At 41.7% G+C, this 21,622-nt stretch overlaps 1 protein-coding gene across 1 annotated transcript in view; it reads left to right on the top strand.

Moving 5' to 3' along the window:
* Positions 1-856: 856 nt before the first annotated feature.
* The window catches only part of LOC112682945 (optomotor-blind protein-like), a 56,839-nt gene continuing 36,073 nt past the window's right edge, over positions 857-21,622 (top strand). The window contains exons 1-2 of the mRNA XM_025553735.1: positions 857-1,470; positions 2,716-3,106. Of these exons, the coding sequence (XP_025409520.1) occupies positions 1,344-1,470; positions 2,716-3,106 (518 nt within the window). The 5' untranslated portion in view covers positions 857-1,343. The remainder of the gene's footprint in view (positions 1,471-2,715; positions 3,107-21,622) is intronic.

Raw genomic sequence — 21,622 nt, 5'->3', positions numbered from 1 at the left:
TTTCCGGTTCATGTCCCGATAACCTCTTGAGATGTTTCGCCCCGTTCATATGTATTATTAACAATTTCATGAATTTCTCTCTTCGGTTAAACAGACAATGGAAAGAATATGGAAGAAATGAGCAAAATAAAAATAAATACATTTTCATATGTTTTTTTTTTTTTACAAATCTTTTTAACATTGTAAAAAAAAAAAAGCATACACATTTTTAATAAATTTTTCAATCATTCGAATTGGCCTTTTATTTTTTATTTTTTAATCGAAAAGGTTAATGACGAACAAGTAATAGTAAAATAGATAAAAAATAAAGGAAAAAAAGCGAGTAACAGTTTTATTAATTTTTTTTTTTTCTAAAAATATTTTTGCGGTCCCCTCAGCGCGTATGGATTAATACGTTATTATTGTTATTGTAAACGATGGGAACGATTTCGTAGTGGCTGTCGGATACGCGGACTTATGCCGCGGCGCGTAATATATTTAAATACGGAAGAAACGGCTGTGCAGCGGAGTACATAATGATGTATATAGACCGGTCGTAAGAAACGGTGTTGAGGGGGTGGGTGATGATCGAGTGGAAAGGATCGGGGCACTGGCAGGAGGGGGAAAGCCCGGAGAAAATCAACAACGGGCGAGCAGCACATTATCGCCGTGGCGGTGGGAACGGTTCGGGGGCGGGTACGGGTGCGCGGCGAGTGCGGCGCGGGATAGGGCGAGAGGCCACGCCCAGCCGGTGGGGACGCGCTGAGGCGAGATCGATACCAAGTGGCCACGCCCGGCGTCCTCTCGGCCGATCTACCGTCGTGGGCAGGGCCCGGGACCGCCGCCACCGCCGTCGCTTCGACCTGCGCACTGGCCGCGCCGTACCAGTATCGCCACGTTAACCCGACCGGTCGTACACACACACGGCGTACGCGCAGCAGAGTCGACGACGTAGTCTCCGGCGGCGGTCGTGTCACGGGCGCATATGTTTTTACAACAACAATAAAATCATATTGTACCGGTTTTTTTATTTGTTTTTCAGTTTCATCTCGTTCTTATTTTCCATAACATTTTTCTGTACTCAAACTTTTCCGTGCGGTAAACATTCGCTCGACCGAGCCGTCCGCTTGCCACACCCGTCCACGTCGGGGCGCCCTAGACTCTTAGCGGCAGTGTTATCAGCCGAACGATGATCGCCAAGTCCGACCGGCTCACCGTCCACCGTCGCACCGTGTAGGACTCGTTGCGTCGCGCCAAACGCTCAGACCAGTAACTGTATCGCGTCAACCGTCCCGCGGATTCCGGTCCGTCTGTTGCGCGTCGCGTCAAGGACGCGCCGAGAGGACCCGGCCGGTAACAATAATATGATAATGGGCACGTCCAACCAGGAGCAGCATCCCGCGAGCGCGATCAAGAAGCCCACGGACTTTTCGATCGACGCCATTATGCGCAAAGATGACGCCGCCGAGTCCAGGCAAAACATCGTGTTCGGTGAGTAGACCCGTAAACAATTGTCTGTTTACTTTGTACCTTTGCTACCCCGTTGCCGTTGCAATATTTCGAAAAGAGCCCGAACCCCGGAGGAATCATAAATAATCCGCGTACCCATGGAATGTTTTGCCTGCACCGTCGCGCGCGGTTCGATTCCAGCAGAAATTCATATTGCACTTGGTTCTTTACGTGCCGTTTGCAAACGATGCCGCGCGGCTATATTTTTATGGCGATTTATCTGTTGAACGTACTTTACACGGTTAGTCGTAACTTCAAACGTATACGCCAGCTGATCCCGGTACGTTATAGGTTTACACCGATTGTAATACGTACAGTTGACGTATACTCGTAAATTGATTCCATTCCATTGTTCGTTTTACTCGTTATTATTACGGGCTACTTCTCAGACTGTTACAATAATTGTACTCACAACTATTATTTTATTGATTTTATCGTTACGCCATTAGAGCCTGGATCTGCGCATACATTCATGCAAAACGTTAGATTGTTTTGACCTTTCAAACGGTACGAATTAAAAATTAATTTGTTCTATTATACTGTTCGAATTACGATTTTTAACACATTATATTTCATTTTAATTATACATAATAATATCCAAATATTCTTAGGGCACAATTTCACAACACCGATAAAACCGCATAGTGACGTAGTAATATTAATAATACTTAATAATATTTATATATAATACACGAATAACGTTTTAATAATGATTTATAATCATTTCGGTAATTATAACTTTGTACTACAAAAGCGATGTCTGTATATATTATCGTTTACCGATAATTCCAAATTAGTCGAATCAGTTTTAATTAAATATTATTATTTTAACCGAATCGTTTAACTCTATCGAAATATAATTTAAATATCACAACTGTATATCGTGCAATGGAACGTATACATAATTATAATAATATTCATATCGTATACAACGTATACACGTATGTACGTTGTTTATAATTATTAGAAGTTTCTAAATTGCTTTCCTTTGAACAAATTGTCAGCAATTTAGGTACTTTTTATAACCTTAATACGGTAAATAGATATTATATTGTAATCGGTTTCGATGTACTTATCACCTTATTAGCATCTGACGTTAGTATTTATTTGTGTACAGCTAGTACTCGTAATACGACATGATGTATGTAAGTCGTATTTGCATATACATACACAAACAATGTAACTATAAATATTTGTATGTTATAGACGTTGAATTACGTGTTACAGGCACCGAAGGCGAAGGTTCAATGGGCGGCACTGAAGATTTGGATATCGAAGTGGACGTTGTCGAAACGTCGGAACCAGAAGATTTGGCTTCTAGCCGTTATCATCACCGGTCTTCAATAGACACGGGCACGGGGAAGCAAAATGGTGGAACAAGTGGCTCGAAGAAAAAGAAATATAGAGAAACGGTTAGCGCGTCCTCCGAGGATGGAGACAGGACACCTCCTCCGCACGATTCAGCACAGGCTCCGTCTAAAAACCTGTCGACAATGTTGGCAAAGTGTACCAGCCCAGATTTAGTGTCCACCGAATGCTACCTCGAATCCGTTTCAAAAGAACTCTGGACCAAATTTCACGAACTAGGCACAGAAATGATCATCACTAAAACTGGAAGGTATGTGTATACTTTTGATCCATTTGTATATTTATGAACTTTTTCCGTATATGTACTGATCAAATCATGACGAAACATTTCAAATATTGTTTTCATGTATTGGCCATCGATCGTTAATCAAACCATAAATTTAGTATCCGTAAAATATGAGTGGATTGATAGCATCATATCATAAATGTATACGTTTTAATATTGAAACGATTCAACGATGAATAATAATTTATTCAAACACAAAATAAATTCGATGCCGTATATGCGCTTCTAATGTTCTAGTTTTCATTTATATTCGATGCTCATATTTTATACGCATGTATTACATTGTATTATCTACATTGATGATATAATAATATATCATTACTTCAGCAACGTATTTTCGTTTAGATGATTTCCCATCTCATACGCATTAGTCTTGTTTCATTTGCATGTAGAGTATTATGATACAAAATTCAATTAAACTCGAGCTGTATTACATTACGCATTATGATTATGCAGTTTAACTACCCAGTACATATACTAAGTATACATTTGACGTAATAAAAATAGTACGTTATTACACTTTATCGATACGCAGCTCTTGATTTTTAATTAATACGTAATTTTAAGGAATAATATCACTTTAGTGTGGTGTGGTCAACAGTTTAAAACACCAACACCGATTGGTACGAGCGTGTAAAAGAATGTTTTTGAATTATAATCGTCTGAGCACTTTCGAATACCATCCAAACGTTTCCGATAAATAATTTCAGTGCGCAATAGTGTTCACGCATACCCGAAGTCATCGTGAAATCGATAAATTTTGCAAGAAAATATAAACGAACCATTTGGAGAGCTGTAGTTGCATCGCGTAATGTACACGTGTATACAACTGGCTTATACCGGATTATTGATTGTATACATTTTTGACGAGTTCGACAAAAGACGCGTGAAACGGGGGTGAAAAAAAAAACCTTACCCCGTGCACCATTATATACATATACATCCGTATAGAATATATATAATGATATATATTCCATACGGATGTACGGAGGTATACCGCAGTATGGTATTACGCGTGTACGGCATAGTCTAGGATATTATAATTGCGCTGTGGAGACTAATTCGCGTAGTTTAGTCGTTTATTATTAACGATGTTTCTATTGATTTCCCGAAACGAGCAGCTAACAGTAATAATTTATTTATTATTTATACAGCTATATTACATCGACTCGGGTCGATTGCGGCGGCCGTTTGAATTGTACATAAATAAACCCGGTAATACGCGTAACCCAGTCGTGTTTAGACTTGGTACTGTTTCGCCCCCAAGCCTTTACAAAACACGTACGGGCAGGGTCGGGGAGTGTATGCCACACACATGGGGTGACCGTACATAATATTATATCAAAAAAAAAAAAAATAAATAAATAAAAATGGCGTACCTGTACACGTAACACTATAGGCAGATATTGTAAGTAATCGTCGAACTCGAGACCGGAATAATGCGGACAAACGTGGGAGCACATGTACACGGGGACACGTCGTTCAATATTCTTACGACTGTTCTCCCCGGCGAGTGCGCCTGTACATGTATCTACGTATAAACTAATATCGCGAACAATACAACGCTACGCGATATCACCGCAGCTGATAACAAGGGGACGAAGTGGCGGTAAAAGTGGCGGTGGCAGATGATGGGGTCAACACATCGATCATTCTGGTCGTGCGTTACCGGTCGCGATCTCGACGCTGTAGGTCTCCACGCCGTGTGTCTTTTGTACGTTACGTGTGCGCGCGAGCGCCTATATAATACAACGTACGGCTGCCGCGGTCGAAGTTAATAGTTCCTGTGAATTCCTCAAATGCTCTTTCGGAGGAGACTTGATCGCGCGTTCGATACACGCGCGTGCAAGAGAGGGATAGGCAGAGAGAAATAACTCTGTCCTTATGGGTGCGCGCGTATAAAACATATTATATCATTGTACCTACGTGTGCGTGTGTGCGCGCGTGTGTTAGATCCACGAGAGTAGCAATATAATAATACGTGTATGTGCGCGTGTGTTTTGACGTTGTTAAAAGGCATATAATACAAGCGGCTATTGTCCCTTGCTCGAGGACAGAGAGAAAGAGAGAGACGGAGAGCGATAGTGAAAGATGATAAAAACCATGCGCGTTAGGACCTCACACCGCGCCCCATTGGTTGCGTCGCGCGATCGTCGTCATTTATACAGGTATATATTGTGGCTAAATACTTTGGCCGTCTCCTGTGTGTGTGTGTGTGTGTGTGTATCATTGTATGTGTGTTTTACTTGCGCACGCACTCACACACCAACCGTGCACAATTCATTGTAAATAAACGAGAGGAGTATTTTTACGTTTTATTTTTTTCTTCTATCTCTCCTTCCTCGAGGCTATTGTCCGCGAAGGAGAAAAACGTCACACGGTGAGCAAATGTGTGTGTGTGTATATAATAAATATATATAACCGAATCACGCTGTGATTTTTTTCTCTTCTGCAAACCCTATTGCCCGTAGGGGTGTCGACCCAACCGGGCTCGTCGTCGAGGTATAAATGTGATGTTATGATATCCTTTCGCGACGTGCTCGCAACTCGTTCCCGTACGCATTGTATTCTCTTTGCCCCGTTACCGCCACCGCCACCGTGTAACGAGATTCACAATGCGGTTCAACATCATTATCGGTATACGCGCGTATACAAATATAACGTAAATATGCCGTACGTATAGGTACGCTGTCGCTTACGTCCTGGTGATCGTTTTGATGTAAGACAAGTGCGTTTGGGTAATTTATGTACAAGCGTCAGTGATGCGCGCACACCGCACCGTTTCGGACAGAATAATATAATAATATGCATATTCGGGCGGTAGGAAAAAATAACTGCCACCGCGCGTCGAGACCGTAATGTGTTGTGTTGACCGTCCGTTTTAATCCCTTGTGCGCGCGTCGTCGTCGTCGTCGTTATGTGTAGGTGCCGTGGGCTACTTCAGTAGGGGCGAGTACATTTGTCAGTCTTGTAAACGTGGAACATAGCACAACGATTGATAAATTACCCGTTACTCCTCGTTATCCGTTTACGTTGTTACGCGTACGTACTACTACTAATAATAATAATAATAATAATGTACACAATGCAGACGGAAATCATAATACGAACCGTCCCTGGAGATGTGCGCTCGCGCGTTGGGATACCATAACAATATGCATATTGTTGCTGTATACGAAAACCTCCATTTCTCGGTGGTAGGTACCGCATTTGCATAACCGCGGGCATTCCCTCGTTATTCGTGCGCGTATATAACGTATTATATTCGTATGTATACCTACACGTTTTCTGACACGGGGGTGGTAGCTATACGCGTCTGCTACCGTCGTTGTTGGTGCAACAGCAGCCGGACAACAAAAGACGATTTCGTCGATTATACGGTATTATTTTATGTAAAATGTGTTCGACGCACTTGATTGATGTAGCCGTGTTGGTACTCGAATATACAATATGGATCGAAATTATTCAAATCTTCGATCACATCGCATGCGCCTGTACGATGTAATTGTACATCCGTATTATATATATATATATATAGAATACTTTACATAAGTATACTTTTACATATTATTAAAGTATATATTTTAAGTACAGCGATTAGGCAAACACTCATTTGACCCATAAAGTACGAAATTCTATTCCGAACGAATTGAAAACGCTGTCGTTTTCGAAATTATCGTTATGATATCGTAAAAACTCGTTAACATTATATTTAATTCATGATGGGTATTGATTAATTCGTTAGATCGTTTTGGATAATAATTATTAACAATTATTTTTGTGCTGTGATTTATTTCAGTATTTTAGTTCGTTTATCGTAGCGTGATTCATCAAAATATCCAAGTTTACAAGATCGATAATTTTAATATTTAATAATTTATCACCGTAGTGATGTATTCATGTAAAACCATAAATCCGTTTTTAAAAGTAATATTACAAACTTTGGTCTGTAACATTATCGAATCAATGGATACTGTGATAACGGATTTTCTGCTATACATATGTTTATTAAGAAAATCGAAAATTACAATAACTGTAATAAATACAATTACAATAAATATAAATATAAATTTACAATAAATACAATTATTGTATTATAACACTCAAAAAAAAAAAAAAAAACAAATAAAATGTATATATAATATAAAAACAAAAAAAACTGTAGTTTAATTTATAAGTATGTTTTCATTGTGATCGTTTAGTATAGAGTAACCAATTTATTCCGTGTAATCGATTAAATTTCTTCTCGGTTTTTATTTTTTTTAGAATCACAATTTTCATGTAAATTCTGAACTATTATAATGATACCAGCTGACAGCTTAATTTAAATCGTTTTGTTCCACACATGATATACATTAAACTATGTGTAATCGCGTTAGTTGTTGTGTTTGCTCGACATTGAGGGCGCATATTGTATTCACAATTACTAATTACTCCAATAAACGGTCTTTTTCAATGTATTTCCGTTGACATAATGAGTCGAAACTATAACACTATGTATAATCGTACGCTAGTAGGTGCAGGTCGTATAAACGAGTAGTACTTGGATAACACTGCCAACGTTTTTCGTCTATTAACCCAAATTAACGCAAACAATTTATCTGCTTTCGTACAATATAATAATAACACGGCCGTGTTATCGCACGAATAAATACGTCATCATGGCTTTTGATTATTTTAATTAAACTATTTGCGGAATAATACTTACATTTATTTTAATCTTTCCGTGCACACATTGATTGACCTATATTGCGATATGGAATTGCGAAGCGACAAAACTACACGAAGTTCATCAGTAAGCGTTGAATACGAGTATCGAAAATTATAATAAAAACAAAACAAAACGGATCCGACCGTATAAAACATTATTTTAGATCCCGATAAATCGGTTAGCGTACAGTGTTCGACGGTTCCAAATGAATCGGTTTTTTTTTTTTTTTTTTTTAGAATACTCAGAAAACCTATGCGCGCGCGAACTGAATCATGGACAAAAGTAGCAAGGATAACGAGCGTTGTCGTTTTTTGTTCGACGTGGAAACGATATCGTAACAAATCGTGTTTTATTCGTCAGATATAGCCGTGTTGTTCGAGATTGTGCAACTAGTTATTACTGGGTCAGCACCCGAAACGCATACGGCGCACCGAGCGCGCGTCCTGCTGCAGTTTCCGCATCGCGGTGCAAATAATGAACTCTCGATGAGCGACAACCACCCCTACGCGCGCGCATTCCGCCCCGACGTACCGCGGGCAGGTGCTCTGCGCCGTCATAGGAAACAATATCTTTCGTGCCCGACACCATATAAATATTGTAGTCGCGAATAGTATACCCCGATACAATAGACGTATACTATATTATGCTACTATATCGTCCGACCGAGTTCCATTATGACCGCACGCGACCGCGTAACCGCTGCCAGTTGTCCACTACTACTCTGAGTATACGTATACGGTGCACTGTTCGACACACCGACCGGCACCCACACGCGGTCGACGATTTCGTATAAAATATCGAACGACGCAACAACAACAACAACAATGATAATGTTAATAATAATAAACGCGACGAATAAAATACGTCTAATACATAATAAAACGTGCGGTGGGGGCCCGACTGGTCGTGCGGATAATAGGGTGTATACCGTATGCGTGTGTTCCGACGTGCACCACACACCGCGCGATGTGGTCAAACGACGCGTATATACCTGTGTCGTTGATAAAAAACAATAATATATAATTCTCACCTTTATGGGCGTCGGGTTTTCTACGATACACATATATATGTTATTTGTGACCGAACACTGAATAATACAGTAAAAAATAATAATATTCATAAAACGCTCGTAGATATTATTTCCGTGCCAAGTACACATGCCGTGTACACGCCCGTAATACGCACGATACGTCGATATACGCGTATTATGACACACACGTACATTAATACCGCGTGGAAAATTATCGTCGGGTTTTGTCCCCGGACGACCGGGGCGCGGGGTTGCGAGCGGTTAGGTAAACATTATAATATGGCAGGGCCGATTATTTCTTGCGCGTTTCGCGGTCCGATTTCCGTACCGTATTGTGGATCCGCAGCGCCGCCACGTTCACGGGTCACACGCGTATACCTGTTAGCCGCCGATTATAATAATACGTACAGAAGCGCATTGATTCCTCGTTCGTTTGTGCGACGGGCGACTAGCAAACGTCTGAAATTGACATCTATACAATGGCACATTGTAACGGCACTTCGTTGTAAACGGCACCTCTGAACATAATACCGCGTAACGTGATCACGTGTAATATGCATATATTGTATCGCTCCGCGAGTCCCTTTGCGCACGGACACGAGACGAGGTAAAAGAATAAAAAAAAAATAATAAAACCGACGTTTCATACAATTACGTATGTATATCACGCGACTCGCTGTGCAAACATACACCGCGTACGGTTGACACGGAGATACGCGCGTGCGTTCAGTTTTTTATTATAAAAGCAACTCGTTTTGCATTCGCGTTACACCTATGCGAGGGACGCGATTTCGCCCCTGCGGTACGTACGCGTTGACGAGCGACGGCGGTCCGCGGGCATTACAATAAAAATATAATTCACTGACACATGTCAAACGTAATTTCGCATGCGTTGTTATTCAAATATCGCATCGGGTTGTGTGTACCGTTGACGCGGAAAAACGCGGTCGGATCCGCACTCGTATTGTTATCGCGTTTGGGCGCGCGAACGGTCCAAAGGGCTCGGTTTCACGGTTTTCGCCGCGGGTACTGCGGGTGTCGCGGGCGGAACATATTTTAAGTGGCTTTCGATGGGTGCCGCTTGAATAAAATCGTCTACCATCGCGGTTCGTAGGCGTGGTGTTTTTTTCGCAAAGGATCGTACAGGGAAAATCTGCAGCTCTGCTCGCAGGTCTCGTATTGCCTTGACGGTTTGGCGCGCGCGTCGAAGAATCCCCGGCTGCGTGCGATCGTCCGCGTGCTACGGCATAACGCGGCGAATAACACGCGGAACATCGGTCCCGGGAAATCAATAGCGGCCTACGGGACGTGTATGATGTTGGACAAACCTCCGTCGCATCCCGTCACCGCTCTCGTCCGATATTCCAGGGGTGGGCCAACTGGCGGCCCTTGCTTTTATTTTCAAACTACCCCGTACAAAGTTTATCTTCCATACCCTATCTTATCGATGATATAAAGATTGTTATCCGGTGTTAAACATCGTTAAATGTCTAAATGTAAACGTGCAGTTTTCAACCATATCAGTCACTTCACTCGTGTCGTTTTGGATTTATTATTTCCGTGTACATGAATTATGATAATAATTGAAATTTATAGTTTGGACGACTTTATTTTTTCATTCACGCTCCGGCCCCGGTAGATTTTAATTTTCTAAAAATCGGCCCTCTAGTAACTTTGAGTTGTCCCTCGCTGCGACGTTCGATGCGCGTAGGTGCGGATTTCGCCCTATGTTCCGACGCGCGCGTACAGCACAATACACTACGGGAATATAGATCGAATACGGAACATATACGTCGTCCGGCGCTCACAAAAGCGTTCGGGTCACGGTTCGACTGCAAAGCACAACGGGCGCTTGTTAAGCGCTCCTCTGGTCGCATAAAAACTGCACTCGCCGGTACATTATACGCGGTGTTTATAAACCGTGCGCGGTACACGCACCCGACGACGACTGCGCCGTTGACCGTGTACACGTGTACGCGATAGGAACGACGACGTTTTCTACGGGCGGGCGGGTGCGCGTACACAAATATACAATCGACACAATAAAAATCGTATTTTCCGTACACGCGAAATCCGCAGCAGCCGCCGCACGTTTACACAATACGATAATAATAGCGATAATACACGGCGACGATGACGGGCCCGACGATAACAATGAACACGGCTTTTGTCGCGGTCGCGCACATATTCACACGTCGCGCGGTTTCAATACCGTTGCGGCGGCCGCCGCCGCCGCCGCCGCCGCCACCTTCGCGCCGCCAGTTTAACGCTGATTGTGTTTGTTTGTTTGTCGAAATAAAAATAAATAAATAAGAAAAAAACTACACCTTTCGCTGCTAACCGCGCTACCACAATACTCGTATTGTACGTTTCTCGCCCCGTCCGAGGGGCGGAGGTGGTGCGTCTCGCGTTCACATCGTTCTGTTTGCACTGCGCAAGACATTTATCATTCAGGTATTGAACGCGTCAAGGTGAACGTTGTCTTCCGAAACGTTCGAGCGTTTCGCAACAAACGGACGTGTTGCACGGTGTTGCGCGCTCGCGTATTCCCGCCCGCGACTTCATTTCTTGTTTTCGCGTCCCTGCAACGCCGCAGTAGTAGGTACACGCGTGAAATATATTGTTGTGTAATACGATGCGGAAGGGGGTTTTTTTTAGTTTTATTTATTGCAAACATGGAACCTATGCACGCGTTCCGGGGGGCTGCCGGGGAAGAAGCGTTTGAAAAGGTCTCGCGACGGACTTGTTGACGGTTTGTTTCTTCGGGGAGTTAGGGTTGTACTCGCCACCCCTATCTCTATCCACGCCCATGACAACATCATCCTGTCGCCGGAGAGACATCATAGATGGTTTTAAAGCGTACCATATGTATGTCATATCCGATCCGTACAACGTGGCGTACACCGAGAATCGCGTAAGGCATATTGTATATAGGCCATGTACACGTAGTACGCCTGATAACGAATTCGTTTTAATCTCTGCGCGTACATTGTGCACCTCAACAAGTAAACGCAAAAAGTAAAACAATACGTCGCAGGTCACGTCTTACACACGCCGCCATATTTTATGGAAAAAGTAATAAAATGAAAAAAAAACGAGGTTAATTGCCATGTTAACCTGCGTGGCGCGAATTACTTTTTAGTGTTTCGAATCGCATGTTCGAATCGTCCAAAGGGAAACATTATAAAATAAATACAAGTGTTTATACGCGGCGTAGTGCAAAGCGTTCGCACTGTGCACACCCTGGATTTAATCGGTGGCGCGCGAGACGTATCGGTGCCCACAATTTAAATGATATACATAACTACAAAGCGATTTGCATCGAATGCATTATTACCAGAAATTAAAATCGTAGATGTTTTGTTTCGTTTTTATTTTAATGGCGTTATTTTCACCGTTCCGAGCCGCGTTCGAACGCGCACGATTATTATTATAATCCGACGGCGACAAAATATGCGTGTTTCGCGCTCGTACGCACGGGTACACCGATATAATTTATGAAAAAATGTACGCAGAGCGTTCGTATGCCCGTGTGTACAGTCCACACGTAGTTTATTACACACCACATGTAATAATGTAATTGCAGTACGCCGGTATTGTAGTGGGTAATATCGCGCGTACCTGCTGTGCGCTCTGTACTATTATTATCGTTATTGTTACACGTACGTACCTACCGTGTACGAATGAACCTGCACCGGGTCGGTGTAATAATAACGTTAATTTTGTCCGTTTCCATGGGAAACCGTATTATTGCGATATTATAATTGCACCTCGCACATGTGCGAACGCGTTTTATTATTTTTATTTCGTATATTACGTTGTTACTACCTATACGTTCTTTTTCGTTTACACGTGATATGATGGGAGCGGGAACAGTCGAACCGTACTCGTCCTTGTCCAAACGGTCGAAAAACGTTAATCGTTGGAACTTTTATTAAATCCAACAATATAGTTCTCTGAACGATTACCGCCTAATCGTTCGAATACGAGGAAAAAAATACTTAAAAAAAATAAAAAAAAAGCAAAGTACCGTTACATTTTTCTTCTCGTACAACAATAATCATCGCTATTTTTCGTTTACTGTGTTTAAAGGAGTTTGTCATTCGAACGTTTTTCATAGACCGAGCGCCGTTAATTTTCGTACGCGTTTGCGAGCACAACAGTGCAGTGTACGTACGCCCGTATGAATCTAAGGGGAAAAAAATACCATGATGAATAGTTGTAAAGTTATTGAACGAGAACGAGGCGTATACATTGAATATATCGCAATGAACAATTGTTGACGGATCAGCACGAGCATAGATTATATCGAACGCGGTCGTACCGACATAGGGTTTAAACGCGTGTTTCGTTTTCGTATTGCAGTTCGCGGACGAGATATGTAGTTGCGACGTTTCACGTGCTCTTTTCTCTCTAGCGCTTTTTCCCGTATTACTGGCCGGCACGCGGTTTTTTCGCTTTTCGCATCTCGTACCCCGCGAACTCGGGTGTTATTCGGTGGAAAATATCGCGAAATCTTGGGCGGCAACGGTGGTCGTAACGGGGCCCCGGGCTTTACCCCTCGCAATATAGGTCATCATGTTTTTTTTTTTTTTTAAATACAACGCACCCGTGTAAAATACGATATCACGTATTGCACCTATAACGCATACGGGTACGAACATTACGCCGTAACGTTTGTAATGTATTACGCGGAGGGGGGGGGGGGGGCGACCTATAACGGCAGTAAATCGCACCGATACCTAATCGGGACGTACTAGCGTTGGGCGCGCGCACGGGGTAAACGTTAACGGTAACGGATTCGTAGGACAAACCCGACGGCCATTAGCCCCCGGGGCCACGAGATTCTCAAATTGTTTTTTCATCGTTCCACGTGTGCGCACGCGGCGTGAGTCACCGTACGATTCGCGCGCGCATTACGCGCCGACCGCTGAGGACGTGTATCGTTTCGGTACACGTTCCCGTACACACGTACCAGGTCACACTACCAACTATACCGTGATTTCTAATGTTTTTGTTTTTTTTTTTTTTTCCCCCGTGTCTGATTATTGTCATTACGGTTCCCCCCCCCCCCACTCCTTTTATTTCTATTATTTTCTCCGGCCGCGACGCGTCGGTAGCTCGCGTACACCGTTAGATACCTTTGAGGTGTAAATTATACGTATTCTCGGGCCCCGTCGTCCCGCTGGCGCGCGCGAGCTTCGCGCGAACACACGCGCACGCCGACGGTAATGCAATAATAATATTAGCCACTGATGAGCGGTTCGCGTGATGTTCAGTGGCGGCCCGGTGACAGCCGTCGGTTAGCTCCGCCCATTCGACTTCCGGTTATTAGGTCGCCCCACCTCCCCGTCGCGCGCGCTCGCACCGTCACCCGGTCGTCGTCGTCGTCGTCGTCATCATCATTACAACGTGTGTCACTATGAAATAATAATAAAAAATTACGAGGTAAAAAAAAAAAAAAAATAAACTTCAACACAACCTTAACGTACTCGACACCGCGACGGTTTTCAAATCTTGCTTCGTGGACGGCTCTGCTACGAACGAAATCAAGTCCGAACGAATCGCTACGTTTTCGTAACGTTTTGGTTAAAAAATTGACATTTCTTGGCGTTTCGCGGGTAACACGCCACGCGAACAAAAACAAAAATAATCGTCGCACATCAAACGTGTACCGGAGCGTAGGTTAATTAAAAAAAAAAAAAAAATAGAAAAACCTTACCACACACACGCGAAGGCGTTTCGGGACCGCGAACGCGATAGCGCCACAATAATAATTACGCTGTGCGCGTTTACCGCAGCCGACGACGGTACATTAAATAGCCATTAGCGAACACCGTCTTCCTTTTGCAGGCTTTTATTATTATTTACATACGCGCGTCTAATCACGGGTCCGGTAGCGTTATAGCGGGTTTTTTTTTTTTTTTATAATAATTTATCATAATAATATATGGCGATGCGAATCCGCGGCCTATCAACACGCGTTTACCGGCAGCTGGAGAGTACCTAACCGTGTTTTTCCGTCGTGGCGTACAGGGCGCACACAATATCCGCGCATTACAATAATTACATTTCGTTTGTTCGGCTCTTTTAAATTATTCCTCCCGTTCCGTCCGCCCGAAGACGTTCGTGAATTATTTACACGGTCTTGTACGGCAATAGTAATTAAAGTAACGAGTTCGCGTTGTCGTTCACGGACCGTTCAATAAACGGTAATTGTGTTTCCGGTTTTTATCGTGACTTATTCCGCGCGTTTAATATTATAATAATTAAAATAATTCTACATCGCATTATTCGTCGTCCAATAAAATTGTTATCGTCACCGCGTTCGGTCCCGATACAAAAAACCGTGTAAATCCTCCGCGCGCCATTTCCAGCGGCCACCGGTTGTTTGTTATTATAATATTTGCGGTGTTTTCTATTGGTGTTGCGGAGTAGGTCGTCGACCGCGAAAAATCGGCGTTTTAAAAACGGTCCTTGGAAAACAAATGTCCACACCGTTACGACTACCCGAAATTGCCGTGCATACGGTCGAGAAATCCGTTAGGTACTATACTTAAGATCAGGGATTGGCAACCGACGTACTTTCCGTGGTACATTTTCAAATCGTTTCATACCGTTTTAGTGTTTATCGATGTTTAATTTTATCACGTCTATCGTAAAATGTAGATTATTAAATTTTTTTCTAGCGTTGGAGTCCAGCTAAATCATTTAATTACTAAGTATAGTACATATATCTATATCGGTAGGTATACATAAAATGGCTATAGGTATTAGCCACTTAGTTTATTGTATTGGTTCCATCGCGAAATTAAGTTGTTTAAAGTAAACGCTACTGGTCGATTTCAACGAGCTATTTTCGTTTTTCATTTTTTCAGTATGGCTTGCCAAATCGATTAAAGTTCTAAAAGTCGGCCCTCTTGTTAGTTCGAATTGCCTATTCCAGCTTAAGTTGATCATTTATGCATAAAGATGAAAAAAAAAAAACGAAAAACGAGTTTATAAAATTTCAGATTGGATACACGTCTGGAAACGGCGTGTACGTGTAATCGCGCGCATACACGTGTATACTTCATAATACGGATTAGGTATTAATTTATTTATTACAGTATTTCGTCGGCTAAAATACGTGACCGAAAACGCGCGCGCAATCAACAATCGATCGGATTACAAACCGTACGGCATACGTACGTTGATGTCGAAACGAATACACACACATTCATAATACACTGTATACGCCGTGTTTGTGTCCGTTAATTTATACACATATGCACGCGGACGGAAATATTATCGTAATGATTCCTCTTCGGTTTTTGGACCCGACACTAATCCGCCGCGCTGAGCCGTGCCGGATGCGCGCCGTGCGTTAATAGACGAATTCGACTATTTTAATCCGCCCGGTTTATCTGTAGGTGTGAAACTGTGACCGAACCGAAAATTAGAATCAGCGACCGCGGATTATTGTTATTTTACACTTAACTTCCGCGGGATCGGCGGGCTTAACGCCACGGCAAAACCGATCTGCAATACATCCTGGTGTATCCTGGTTATCCTGGTTTGGATGTGCGTAAAAGTACACCGTAGTTACATAAACATTGAATTGTGGTACATATTTTATGCACGTATTCGGGCGGCGAACGGTATTATGTTACCGAGTTAACGGCGGAAATTCATCGATTCCATTCCGCATAATATGATGGCCTCGAAAAAAAACGATAGGATAATATTTTTTACGAGAACATAAAAAACCGTACGCGTACGGTGTACAAACGTAATGGGTGTGTGTGTGTGTGTGTGTGTGTATGTCTGTGTTATAGATGTCGAGGCGAGTGCGTATGCGTACAAACAACAAACGTAGTTTGTTCATGTTTAAATTTCAGTTGACTTCGACAGCGGAGTTGTACAACAATAATTTACAACGTACGAAACGCTAAGCTTTGACGGATTAAAATGTTTCAGGTAGTTACTCTTAACCGCGTTTTAGTTAACTTCTTGCTTGACGAGATAAATGGTTCTCCGTTATGTACCTACCTATAGATACTTATACTCAGTTAATTCGTTCAATGAACACGTCGAGTTAACTTTTGAAATCATCTTTTTTTTCTTTTTTTTGAATTAGTAATTATTTTGAATTGAAATAATCGCAGTTATAAACTTTTGTGGCAATGTCGGATTCTTGGATTTCAAATTAAGGCTCCGTATAAACACCATAGTATGTCGTAGTACAATGACGTATAGCATATGCTGTAGTATGTGTGGGTTAGGTTTGTAACGTAATGTTTTATTATGGTTTATTCGCATTGGACGCACGGAACAACATCACGAATAATAATAATTAGTCATACTGTCGTAATTAAGTGTAATGAACAAAATTGTATCAGAAACGGATATCACATGCTCAACTTGCAGGAAGGGGAGGGAATTACACAGAAATCTACTCACGGTCGTGTTTAGGTAATAAAAATGATTTTATTATATGTTTATAATATGTTGTACAATAGTTTTCGGACGAGTTATTACTTTCGTTTATTACATCCGGGTGTCCTGCTGCAGTACATGCCCCCGTCGCCGGACACCTAAGTACACATAACATACACAGTAGAGAAACGATAACGGGGGGGGGGGAAGAACACGAAAATGTATTTCATTACTACAAATAACTTTTGTGTTGGTTGCAAAGGGTTGGTGCTGTAAAGTGGCGATGGACACTGCAGTAGTTATCTATATCGAATTTAATTTCAACGATTTTATCACACACGTACAAACGAAAATGAAAATTACTTGATCGCAAATTATGCAACGCCGTGCTCGTGGACTGAATTCAATACTTGATATAGCTTGAGGATCACTTTCGAATGCGTTTTTGTTTTTTCCGTTGATTTTAATGGGCCGTACATTTTTAACTGTTGTTTACCGACCGATTTAAACAGACAAGCCTATATTTTTAGAAAAATTTCCGCTCTCAGGTTTAAGTGAAAACAATTACTTGAGTTTTTGCCACGGAACCAACGAAACTCGTGGAGCCCATATGATTATACTTTTAATTATTCTCGCCTCGCAAGTTGTGCAGTAGAATATATAAATATAGTGATCATACCAAGCCTACCGGTGTATAACGTTTTTTTTTAATCTACTAGGAACTTTATTATTTTTATTTTTCGTTAAATTAATCTTTTTTTTTCGGTTTTTAGATTTCAAATAAGGAAATAATGTGCCTGTACATTTACACCGTTCGCTATTTGTCGTTTTCTCGCATAGTTCGCACTCATATTATAATTTATATCTACGACGTGTATTGTCAGTGACATTATATTATTGTCGCACGCGTCCACGAATTATATACGCACGCGGTCCGCAGCGTTTTGACACGTAAATAATAATAATGTATCCGGTGGTGGCCTCACATAAACGTGTTCATATATTTCGCCCAGGTCACGTCTTCTGTTTGAAATCAATTCGCACCGCTTCGAATGCGTGTAAATTATGTAATAATCATTGTTCCGGGAAAAAATCCACCCGATCGCCGGAAATATCTCGGACAACGACAATGCCTAGTGATGCCGTAAAACAAATTACTAATTCCATTCACTTTTTTTTTTTTTTTAACATTTCGTACTGCAACACACAATTTACGATCAAATTCTAAAAGGACCTGCAGAATCCGCAAACCACATAGCAACCTTGCCTCACCGCTCCTCCCACGATAATCCATCTTAAATATTTATAAACATGTATCGTTTCGCAACGTTGAATGATGTTGGAAATAATAAATTATAAACACCTAATCATTATTTAAGATATTAGTGTACATAACAAATTATATAATACCTTTCTTCGAGACAAGATATTATTTTTTTTACTATCCGCAATTGCAGTACCTATGCGGACAATTTATACGTCTTGTCGCAGACGAAATGAAACTGAAATAAAAGGTAAATTGTATCACTTTCGTACCGCAAATTTAGGATTTCGTGTTCAGAGCGCGTCGTGTACTGCACACAAAAATAAGAAGTGTCGTAATGTCTTCAAAACCATGCGATGATGTACCGCCCGCACAGCATTTGTCAATCATAATGATTGAAACAATAACGGATTGAATTTAAATATGTAAAACATGAACTGTACACAACATTGAATATATAAATATGTATTCGATTTTTTACGTTGAAACGTGTAATAAGAATGTATTAACATTCGAAAACAAACATTACTACTAATGTATAAAAAAAATTCAAAATTGTGTAAACGTCTAATACTCGAATTCAACGTTTAAAAATTCACGGACTAATAGAACGTTTATCAAACATTCAAATCGTTCTTTTAAATATTTATCAAACATCCGATGAGTACACACGTTCGCCGCATGGGTATTATATCGTTGCATCGCATCGTAGCACGTGACGTTCACCGTTCGGTTCGGGTTTTGCTGCAGACACTACTCGTTTGGTAAACTTTTGCGAAAACGATTTTCGTTCGTCGGTACGTTGCCGGTACAACGCAGACAATAAGCGATACGAACGATGTCGATGATAATAGAATCCATAAAAACGGAAAAACCACCTTGAAAACGGCCAGTGCCGTGTTAAGTTGTGATGCGGCCGGGGGGCACACATATTTTGTCGCCTCGTCGTAGATATGAATGTATGATATCAAGGAGGACTATAAACTATTTATAGTTAATAGGGTTGTGATACATATTATCGTTGATATTTAATATTTACCAAAACTGTACGAACGCGTGTTAATATTGTAATCATTCGAAAATAAGAAATAAGTAAACAAGATTTAATATGAATAAAAATATTTTCCTTGCAACCTTTAAACCTTTCAACGTAATATAATATGTTTAATAACTGATGGAAAAATTGATTCGTTACGAAAAACTAAAAAAAAAAATGTTTGAAAAACTAGTGTACGAACATGAAATATTTTCAAATTTTGCCGCCGGGGGGGGGGGGGGGGGCAAAAACGCCCTCTTAGCCACTCGTCAAACACGCCTCTGGGTCCGCGGCGCGCACAGCGCAGTGTAGCTGATGGACTCGGTGGTCCCGTCTTTCCGCCGGTCGAGTGAAACGCGCCGGTGTTATCGTGCGGACGATGCAGAGCGGCGGGCCCGCAGCCGATAACAGGCCCGCCGACGACAAGGGCGTGGTTTGACGGCGGCGGCGAGGGGTCCGACGACCGGGGAGGCGATCGATGGTTTTCTGCGCCGCCGGCGACCACACGCGCTCCCCACCGGCGCCCGCGGCCCCTTCCACGCGTGCATCGGCCGCGACGGCTGTGCGGAGCGCACGGGGACCGGCGGCGGCGCCACTTACACGTAACCACCACCGGCCTAACGCTGTATCGTGTACCCGCGTTTACACGCAGTTAATGATTATTTTTTTTTTATTTTTTCGTTATTTTTTTTATTTTTTCTCCCCACCCGGTCGAGTTTAGAATACGGAACGAACGACAGCGGAGAAGCTTATTGATTTTTTATCGACTCAAAACGCGAAACGGTGCAGTGCAGTGTTTTGCGCGCGCAGAACTCCTTCCGATTCCGTTGCGGTCAACCGTTAACCGGAACGCTTCTCGTCATGAAAACGAAATCGATCGGAACGCGATGAAAGCGAAACAAAACTCCGAAATCGAATATGACAAAACTCGACTTCTAAGAGTTTAAAATTTCATTCGTCCGTTCAATCGTGTTATGATACAAAGTTAACATAATATTCGTTTTTTACTCGTTGATCGTATAGGACGCATCAGGTACGTACAACGACCGTACAACGTGTGCGCGATATGTATAATATAAAACGTCGGATTTTCAATTCAGAACGAAAATCCGAAATAACGAAAAAAACACGCGTATTATATTTCCACCGTTGCAACGTGCTCCGGGACGGGTATATTTGAATATTGCGTACGCAATGTCCTCGCCTAGCACGGGTACTTACTGCAAAACACCGAGCTAGATTGTTGACAGGACGTGTCCCGTACTGATCGCGTGCATTCGAGTGAAGCTCAACGTTGAATGCTGTTTTGCAATCGCGTCGGTGTTATAACGCACATTTTATCACCTCGATAACGATTTTTGAACCTTTAAGGGTTCCGATGTATTCACTTCATGTGACTTGGACTCGTATCCCAGAAGACTTAAACCGATTTAGTTTATTGTGCGTACTCGTGACTGCAACAGCTCGTGGTGTTCGCAGAAATACGTTTCGAAAGTAATCAAAGTTCAAATCGATATACGTTTTCGTTTTATAGGATTTATCACCCTCTAATATTTTATAGCTTATTGTAGAACGGAATGCTGATGGGAACACATAATTAATTTCATTTTAAATATTTGTACGCGTATAAAAAAGTCTATCTCAGCTCTTTTTATGCAATTAAGAGTATCAATGCAGATCTATGATTATTATTTTTTATGTATAACATTTTATTATTTTTCTTGTTAAAGTTGTAAATCTTAATAAGTATTCTTAAAATATTAAAAGAGGTATTAACTCAGTATAGAGTAAAGCTAGAAATTTTAATCGATTATCTATTCTGCTTTGTGTAGATTTGTGTTTTCTAGCGTTGATGTACGTGGCTCATAATATACGTGAGTGGGAGAAAAGATAAAACATCGTTATCGTTAAAGGATCGTTTGGAGAAAACGTGCAGACCTAATTTTTGGTCTAAAATTTCATTTTTGAAAAAAAAAAAAAATAATAAAGAAGAAATAAGATTAATGATGTCGAGCTATCGC

Source organism: Sipha flava, unplaced genomic scaffold (genome assembly GCF_003268045.1).
Source record: "Sipha flava isolate LNK unplaced genomic scaffold, YSA_version1 216_pilon_pilon, whole genome shotgun sequence".
Lineage (NCBI taxonomy): Eukaryota > Metazoa > Arthropoda > Insecta > Hemiptera > Aphididae > Sipha > Sipha flava.
This window is presented reverse-complemented; position numbering and strand designations above follow the sequence as displayed.